We start from the raw sequence: 10,391 nt of genomic DNA, 5'->3' as shown, positions 1-10,391 counted from the left end.
TTAAATGCATTCAAAAACATTTAAAGCAGTTATATTTGTCATATTGAAAGAAAGAAAAATCTCACGTTTTTCCGATTTATGTTGGATATAGCTCAAAAACGCGTTTATATGCTTTTCATTACGTTGTTTTACAAAATCTATCATGAAGAAAACTGATGATGGTATAGTGAAAGATGGTAGGATATCATATACTAAATGCGAGTGTTCTTTGTTAAGAATTTATTTCTGTGTGCGTTTTATTGAGAAAAAAAATTCATGTACACATTACAATCATTGCATTATATTTACATGTATTTGCACTTTTGCATATCTCAGAAACAAACTTTAAAAGGAAAATATTACATTGATCAATGAACCATGAAAATGAGGTCAAGGTCAGATGAATCCTGCTATTCAGACATGTATACCTTACAATTATTCCATACACCAAATATAGTTGACTTATTGCTTATAGTATTAAAAAAAAATCCCAAAAATGAACACTGAGCAATGACTCCTAAAAATGAGGTCAAGGTCAAATAAAACATGCTCCACTGACATGCACATCATAATATATTTTCATACACCAACTATAGTTGATCTATTTCAAACAGTATACAAAAACAGAAAACTTTACTTTAACCACTGAACCATGCAAATGAGGTTAAGGTCAGACGACATCTGCTAGATGGACATTTACACCCTACAATCATTCCATATACAAACTTTAGTAGACCTATTGCTTATAGTATCTCAAATATGGACTTGACCATCAAAACTTAACCTTGTTCACTGGTCAATTATATGAGGTCGAGGTCAAGTGAAAACTGTCTGACAGGGGTATAAGGACCTTGCTAGGTAGGTACATACCAAATACAGTTATCCTATTACTCATAATAAGAGAGAAATTTAAAATACTAAAAATCTTAACTTTTTTTCAAGTAGTTACTGAACCATGTAAACATGGTCAAGTACAATCTACAAATGGCAGACGGAAACTTCATATCATAAGGCATTTATCTACAAAGTATGAAAGATCTAGGTATTCTATCTTCTGAAATTTAAAGCTTGTAAGAAGTCAGCTAACACTCCCTGGCCACCCCCACAGCTGCATCACTATCCTAATGTCCAGCTTTCTGTGAGAAGTCAAATAGCATATCTTAAAGTACAATATTAGGAAGAACTTGTAGACATACATTTTGTATCAAATTAAACACAAGATCATCTTTAAATAATTTATACTTTTTATTTCACATTTTTATACAGAAATATCTTAATAAACACAAAATATTTGACAACAAAGCATAACATAATCATAACAAGAAAGACCTTATAAGAAAATGAAATAACAACCCAATACAGAAAAGTTTTGAAATGACACAGAGTTGTGACTGAAATATATGAATGAAAAAAAAAAATTCAAAAAAAAAATGTGGACATACATCAGTATAACCATGATTAAAAAGTGATATCATTTGATAGTTATGATCTGTAAAATAACAGATAGGGTTTAAAATTCAAAAAACTTTTCCATGAATGATCTTTGAATAATGTTTACCTAAGCGATGACAAAAATGTGAGATTAATAATTACAATATCAGGTATGATGTATTAAAATACTGAATCAAAATTTATAATTAAAACCTATACCATCTGACATCACAATTTTTGCTGTAATAAAACATCATTAAAATTTCAGAATTTGCAGTACTTTCTACACTCAGTCTATGTTTGATCTTTGAAAATTTTGTCACATATATACAATAAAGGTTCAGATTAAATACTGACTGTATAGGTTGGAAGTTTTCATTTGGCCTTGGTTGCTTTGGTGTCAAACTGATGATTTGAAGCATATCTTAGTTTGGTTTGGTTTTTCATTTTGAAGAGGAAAATATCAAACCATGAACCATTTAATTAAACCTAGGACTGAGTAGTAAAATAATAGATAGAAAATACTGACATAATGGTCTCTTCACGCAATAGCTTCAATCTATCTTTTGTTAGTTGAAATCAATTTGATGTATCAAGTCAAAGAAAAAGTAAAGGTAATATCTAAAACAGTGAATTACAATTATGTGTTTTATACATTATCTATACTTTTTCTTTAAAGGATTGAACATTATTTCAAGGAAAGTATTTTGTTCATGGCCTTTAAGATATTAGTACAAAACCAAAACAAGAGAGGTTACACATACATATAATTACCAAAAACTTTAAACTAAATGTTATGAACAAATTTTCTGAAAAAATATTTGAAATTAATGTAAAACGAGAAGAAAAATCAACACCTTTTTGCAATTTGTTATCATTGTTTTTATCTATATACCGACTATAACAAATAAATATTTAACCACAGATATACATATTTAACCTCATATTTACAACTATATACAATAACAAATACGCTAAAAGATATCTTTTCCTTATGCTGAAAATCTTAATCAAGTTAAGTGACTTCATAACATGATGTCTCAAAAACTTATAAAAGACTGTAACTAACCAATATATATTGAACATAATAATATTTGTATAACTCATAGCGTGCAATTGCATAGCCATGAGGAATATTTTACTCCTAATCTTCACATTTATATCTGAAGGCCCATTTAGGGGCTGATCCAGAAATTTTCATAAATGAGCCCACTGACAGCCTAAGAGGTTACTCACATCATTCCTATATATGAATTTCGTGTTTAATGAAAACCTTATTTTTCCAATCAAATTTTTCCTTTTTTTCAACAAATGCTTTTTTTTCACAAACCATTAAAATTAGAATACTGCACATCTCCTGGATATGTTTATAATAAATAAAATTTAATTTGTTTGCAATAAGAATTTTAATTTTCAATTATTTTGAAAAAAGTATTAAAATTATCACTGCACAAGAAATATCGTATTTCCAGCTATTATATCTAGTTGCTTTGATTGAAATTTTCATCTTAACTTATTACTTATATTATAATTATTACCATTACTCTTCTAATTTATCATTTCTTAATGACAATATTAATGGTTATTTATATCACAAACTAAGCAGTGTATCACATAAAAATCTTGTAAACAATTTACTATAGAAGTTATAAATGGCACATTTACAATTAATTCATACAATCATCTGACCAACTCATACTAAGAAAGTGTCCATAAAAATATGTATGATACCGACAGACAGCACTTACAAAAATGGATTGCCACTTATAAATGAATTTTACAATTTCACTCAGAACTTAATCATTATATAACAAATTATTTTGTATACCCAACTAAAGTTGTTAAAGAGCTCATCAGAGCTAATATTTTATTTGATATTGTGTACATATTTGCTGACTTTAAATAAAACTTACTTATTTACTTATATTGAAGTCCATGAGTAACATATATTGCTTATGGAACAGCTCATACAATAATTATAATTTCCACATAAATAACCTCTAGAAAAACTGTGTTTAATCCTATAATTAAGGAGAAGTACCTTAAGGAACTGCAAGGGTCTGAACTCACTAAAGTTTATTTACATTATTTCAGAGAACATTTATCAACAACATTATCAGTTCCACAAGAGAAACTTAAAAACAAATAAAAGTCTACAAATCTTTTACCTGACATGTTTCAAAACTTCTCATACTCATACATTTATACTAAAAGAAACCCAATAACGTTCAAGACCCACATTAGATAGGTTCTGATTGGCACAATCAGAGCAAGAGCTACCTCTCTTTCTTCACCACATTGGAGGTCTAGGTTAAGTGCATATACTCCTTTTCATATTATTACACCGCTGATAGCTGATTAGAAATAATATTTTCTGAACAATTTTAACTCAGATCTGGTAAGGATTTTTTTTTATCAGATTTGATTTGGGTTAATTAAAAAAGAAAAAAAAAAACATTTACCTCCCCATAATGGCAACCAAGGGAAATAATTGAAATTTAAATCATGTCATATCAGAACCTAGTAAAATCTATAATCTTCTTAAAAAATTAATTCTGTTTCCTTTGGAAATATAGAATATACCACAATTACCCATTCATAACCGTTTTCATCTACTCAAAACTATCAAGAGTGGATTACAAAATACCTAAATTGAACAAGATTTCAACATAAACAAAATACAAAGGTGTACATTTTTTATCTTTAAAAACAACTTCCTTCCCATATATTATTAACTATTTCTTGCTTATGTGACCTTATCACTTAGACTTTCACAAATGTCAAGTCTAGTTTCAACATCTGTTGCAAGGGAGACAATTTACAATTTTACTTGTGTTATATGATTACTGGTGGGATCATAACATAATATAATACTCTAAATTTGATCACAATGTAAGAACAGGAGTACTTACATAGAAAATACAATAAATTCTAAATTTTTGTAACATTGTTACTATTGTGAAAATAGTGAAAGGATACATTTTGTATAATTGGATAATGATAAATGATCTTTATTTGCATGCAGCTGAATTTCTCAAATACATAATTATTCTCGCTTTTTGGACCATTGTTAAAACTTTTGCATACAATTAATGTATGTAAAAATTGCTTAATTTACAGATATAGATTTAAGGTCTCAAACATATTGAAACCATTAAGTTAACATTTAAAACAAAACCCAATTTCAACATACTTTTAAAGACTGAAATATCAATCAACACATCTCCAATAGATTTTGTATAAAAAGATCTTAAGCAGTCAGAAAACCGCAGAACCCGATGCAACGCCAAAATATAAGTATCAACAGAGTTTAAAACCATGACTGTTAATTATAACTTGATTATCAGTACAAATTCAGTAATAAATAAATCAATATACGAACCCATAAAGAAAATTGAAATAATATTCAAATATCTTACTATCATGAAATTAAATTGAGTTTATTCAGAAGAAAAATACCTTTACATTGATACTATCTTAATTTACAAGCTTTATAAATACCACCACTGAAATGCTCCTTTTCAAGAAAAGCAACACTACAATTTTAACAATGTTTTGTCATTTGCAGCAACATAAAAAAAATATGAAAAAAAATTACCAAAATGATTCCAACTAAATGCATTTTGCTGGTTATAACAACCAAAATATGACTTTAATATACAATGGTTATGAAGATATGCGTGTTTATGATGTCAATGAACATTTAGTTAATTAAGAAGTGAATGTGCAAGCATAGATTTCTATTAACTTGAAAACCCCTATAAAAATCAGTGTACAGTTGAACCTAACTAAAATAATTTATGACCCACTTGTAGCAAACAAACAGTTTAAACTGTGACTACCTAAATAATTTAAAACTTGTCTCTATCAAAATAAAGGAACCACTGAGGTCAATTTTTTAGTTTATGAAGGAGAATTACATGTACAGCAATGAAAAGCAGTTCCCATCTTCAATGTCATTTGACCAATCAGCTAATAGATATCAAATCTATATTTATAGAATGGCAAATCCAGGGATATGTGTAAATTTTCCCCACATTGCTTCATCTCTAGCTTGCAGCCGAGAACATTTAGACTGAAAACCTCACGAACATTTCTGATCGTTTGTCAGGAACTGGACAAAGAGAACAGTACAATTCTTGCAGCATTAAAGTACATGTTTGATGAATGGTACACTAGTGACCAGATATAGGGAATAAAGAATTCTTCAGGGGAGTCTTCTTCTACATACTTAAACTTCAGGTCAGGGAATTTCTGAAAATAGAAATATATTCATTAGAATTGTAAACAGATATACTAAGCATTCAACAACTGAATTTAATATTATAAATCTTCAAATGATTATGGATGGCAGATTACTGACCATTGACAAATAAAAGACAAGACGAGAGTAAGAGAGAAGGATTTATATAAGTTCTTCTTGTTTCGGAATCCTAGTATTTCTATTGTATAATTGTATTTTGTGCACTTTTGAATTAGTTAATTAAAAAGATATCTAAACATAAGTGAAATATTTAACACTGGACATTTAGCAACCAACAATCATCATTATGGTTTACAATTGAATAAATCAGATTTATACATTGCAAAAAACTTCAAGAATGTGTCCATAGAACAAAGATGCCCCACCTGCACTATAATCGATATGTTTAGTGGACCATGAAATTGGGGTAAAAACTCTAATGTGGCATTAAAATTAGAAAGATTTCATAAGAACATGCGTACTAAGTTTAAAGTTGATTGTACTTCAACTTCATCAAAAACTATATACATGAATTCAAATAGATCCAATGTGTTTTGTGATTGGTTGTGTGACTAAATCTGCTTGTAGTCTATTTTTCTGAAAAACTATAATTTGTAAAGCTTCCCAAAAATATTTTATTCATAACCACAAACCTGTTTCACTGTCTTAATATCTAACCCTACCCTATGTGAAATTTTTTTTATCAAATATTTTAACAAGTTTTCAGTTCAATGCATATCAAAATAGAATTATGACCAATTACATCTATTTAAGGAATGACTGTAATATTTCTACTGTCTGTGAAGAAATAACATCAAAGTTGTGGTGCATACTATTTCAAAGTGTAAACCACAGTTTTTAGGTTAATTTCAAATGGACAGAAAAAATGTTCGTCATTCCTTACTAGAGTTGGATAATCGGTTGAAATTACAAACCGATTATCTATTACAATCGGTTGACAGCAACCAACTGACTATCGGTTATAATCGCATCATAATACCTTGCCCTTTTTTTAAATGAATCATGCATTTAGTCTCATCGTAAGTTGTACATGTCTAATGTGTATATTCCATATCATTGCAGAGTTTATATATTCATATTTGATCTTTTGTTTCCTTTTCATATTCTGGCATACTAAATAATAATCCAGGTACCTTTGATAACTGTTTATTTAGCAATTAAAACAATGAATTAATTAGAATCAAGATTCAGATTGAACATATTTTATCTCATAATTACAACATTAATTACCAACAGTCACACTAACATTTCTAAATTTCAATGGTGTAACTCACATTAAAATTTCAATAACATAGCTGTTTAAACATTTGAATGATTGTAGTTAAGAAAAGATATATAAACTTTTTAACTTTAAGAAATTCAAAATTAACAGAAAAAAATAAAACTGCGTTTGCATTGAATTATATACAGTAAACAAAAGGGATTAAGCCAATGTCTATTAATCCGTGTAGAATGCTTTTTTTTACTTTTGTGATCATTATTTTTCTGTCAATTGTGACATTCGTGCGTCTGAACTTATAATTGCAAGAATGCGGAATTATTACATTGTTGAACCGTATCCGATTCGTGATTCTTATATTTTAAAATGGCGGACAAATTTTGGAAAATTTACAAAAATAAAGAATGTTTGACAAGCAATTTGGAAAGGAATATGACGTTTTCGATGCTACAAATGGATAAAACATTAATAAAAGGCAATTTGCAACACGTTATAATAAAGCAAAGAAATTATTTTGTCTAAAATCGGAATGATTTTATGTACGCTCTCAAGTAACAAGTACGGGTATTGAAAGAAATTATTTCATACAAAGTTACTTATTTTAAATAACATTCCATCAATCTGAATATATTAATAGTCAACGCTTTTGTCACGTTTATAAAGAAGAAAATTGGTTATGTCTTTAATTATAGAATGTTTGACATTGTTATTGTCATTAACTGATATTTTTTGTTATTATTTGTTTGACGGCGCATGTAAAATGCAAACTGACCAGAAGTTGATCAGCTAAAAGTCCGGAAACTATAACGACTATCGATTAAACAAAAACCCAATCGATTATCGACATCGCCAGGCCTAACAAACTGATTTCCGACTTATTCCGATCATCGGAACAACACTATTCCTTACAATGAAACTCTAAATTTTTAAAGAGTTAATCATGAAAAAATATTAGTGACCTCAAGGACACATTACAAAATTATATCTAGGAGTTGATAAGCAAAAAAATTTCATCCAATTAGAATATGTGTTAAATCCAAAATTAAATTATAGAATATTCTTACTTTTAATCGATCCCTTCTAAATGTTTTTGAAGACTCAATGATAACTTCTAACACTTCTTTTGGTGACATATTTGATCCATGTTGTTCTAGTTTGGTTGAATAATAACACAGCACCTAAAAATACACACATAAAATATCAATATGCAAATGTAAAGACAATTATACAGTTCTTAGACAAATTGTATGCTGGCTTATGTAGTGACATTTGCAAATAAAACACTTTCATATATGATTTCAAACTTTTTCAGTTGTGATGCTAAACAATTATGGAAATTTTACTTCCTACAATGGAGTGTAAACTTCATTTAAGTATACTCAAAATAAAACTATAAATTCAGAAATTATTGCGATTTTTTATTATTGCGAAAAATGAGACAGGGTTATTACAGAATAATTAAAACTCACATTTTTTGAAATTTTTAATATGAATCAAAAAGGATTTTCTGAATATCGCAAAAACTCAAATCGCATTTTGTCTAAAATGACAAAATCGCAATAATAAATACGCGCAATAATAAATACGCGCAATAATTTATGAATTCACAGTATACTTAAATAAAACCATACAATAGACTATTTTCATCTGAAAAATTTTGACTATGAAGTATATAATTTTTTGTACAGGTTACCTACATTGCAATAGGACTTTTTGATTTTGCATCGTTTACAATAGATTCGACTTGGAGGAAAAGAATTGTGTTTTCTGATGATTTTGATATGTAAAGAAGCCAAAAACTTTTTTTCCTCCTAACAACTTGACCTAGTTCCAGAATTCCTAAAACAGAGGAGATATTAATCTATGCATCTTGAAAAAATGTTGTTCTTTGAAATTTCTAGATCTCGAAGCATATATATAATATAATTCGAAACTCTTTCATTTGATTTTTATATAGTAATTTATTTACTTAAATATTTACCCTATTTTCAACTTTAAAATATGTAAAACATGCTTGACTTCATTCTAATTATACTGCTAAATTTTTATTGCATGCTTTGAGTGAGATTCAATTTCATATTACATGTAGTTTTTATGTTCTGTATAAAAATTTTTTTTATTTACTCTGTCAAAAGCTACTTGTTGTATATTTGACTTATGCAAAATCAAAACTAATTTTTCTTATTTTATTTTATGTTATAAGGCAACTTGTCAATATATTATAAACGCCATAGTCAAAAGTCTGTAGTATGAAAAAAGTCTATTATCTCCCTTCTAAATGAAAGAAATAGTCTATTATCTCCCTTGTAAATGATGGGAAATTTTATTATCTCCCTTGTAAATGATGGGAAATTTTATTATCTCCCTTGTAAATGACTTATACTTACTGTATCAAGATTTTGAATTAAATCCTGAAATGTTGGATGAGTTCTGAATTGAGAAAAAATGTCTTTTTGATATAATAATGTATATACAAGGTTAGGATTATGATGTATATTGTTCGTTAAACAACTGTTAACAATCTCCAAAACCATTCGAATCACTTCTTCTAACACAGCAAGATCTTGCATCTAAAAAGGAAACGTGAAAAAATATAAACACATGGTTTCCAGGCGAACAAAAAAAAAAACACATGCATGTCCCATGGCCAAGTCATGAAGCTATAATTTAGTGGATGTTGTTTGTATATCATATTTGTTTTTCGTTCATTAGTTTCTAGATATTGTTTACAACTTGAGATTTCAGAGCCTTTTTGTAGAGCGCACTATGCTGTGTGGGTTTTTTTCTCTTTGTTGAAGGCCGTACATTGATTTATAGCTTTTAATTTCTATGTCATTAGGTACATTGCGGAATGTTGTATTATTGGCAACCATACCACATCTTCTTATTTTTATATCAACTTTTTCCATATGTTTTTATTAGTCTATTTGACAAATTTGTTTCAAATGAAATAAAATGCTTTGCTGAGTGTAGCCTGATATGACTGCAGAGGTCTAACCCTGAACAGTTTGGACACAATATTCAAGCTTGATACTGTCTGAATTTGGACTGTGAGACTGTGATCAAATTTTTGACATACTGTGGATTCATTTATTTTCGTGGGTATCAATTTTCGTGGATAGAGAAAAAAAGACGTTTCGTGGTATACGTAAATTCGTGGATCGCTGATTACAACAACAAAAAATTAGATACGTAATTCGTGGATTTCGTTTTGATTTAGGAGATCATATAACCTCCTTGGTTTCATCAATAATAAAACAAAACAAACAAGTGAAACTGCGAGCTACTGCTCACTGATGATACCCCCGCCGCAAGTGGATAATATTAATAGTGTAAAAATATGCAAGTGTTCGGTAAACAGGAAGTTGTCGAGTGATGAATCTGAAAACGCATCACACGGTATAGCTGACTTATAAAAATCCTGAAACCAAATTTCAGAAATCCTTGTATTGTAGTTCCTGAGAAAAATGTGACGAAAATTTTTAACTTGGCTATCAT

General features: G+C 28.6%; 1 protein-coding gene across 2 annotated transcripts in view; it reads right to left on the bottom strand.

Annotated features, from left to right (window-relative positions):
- Positions 1-1,205: 1,205 nt before the first annotated feature.
- Positions 1,206-10,391, bottom strand: part of LOC143052318 (dymeclin-like) — a 35,549-nt gene continuing 26,363 nt past the window's right edge. For both annotated transcript variants that reach the window (XM_076225326.1, XM_076225325.1), the window contains exons 14-16: positions 9,281-9,463; positions 7,958-8,071; positions 1,206-5,664 (exon numbers count right to left, since the gene is read on the bottom strand). In XM_076225326.1, the coding sequence (XP_076081441.1) occupies positions 5,518-5,664; positions 7,958-8,071; positions 9,281-9,463 (444 nt within the window). In that variant the 3' untranslated portion in view covers positions 1,206-5,517. The remainder of the gene's footprint in view (positions 5,665-7,957; positions 8,072-9,280; positions 9,464-10,391) is intronic.

The sequence above is a fragment of the Mytilus galloprovincialis genome, chromosome 11, assembly GCF_965363235.1.
Source record: "Mytilus galloprovincialis chromosome 11, xbMytGall1.hap1.1, whole genome shotgun sequence".
NCBI lineage: Eukaryota > Metazoa > Mollusca > Bivalvia > Mytilida > Mytilidae > Mytilus > Mytilus galloprovincialis.
The sequence above is the reverse complement of the archived record's forward strand: the minus strand, read 5'-3'. Positions and strand labels throughout refer to the sequence as shown.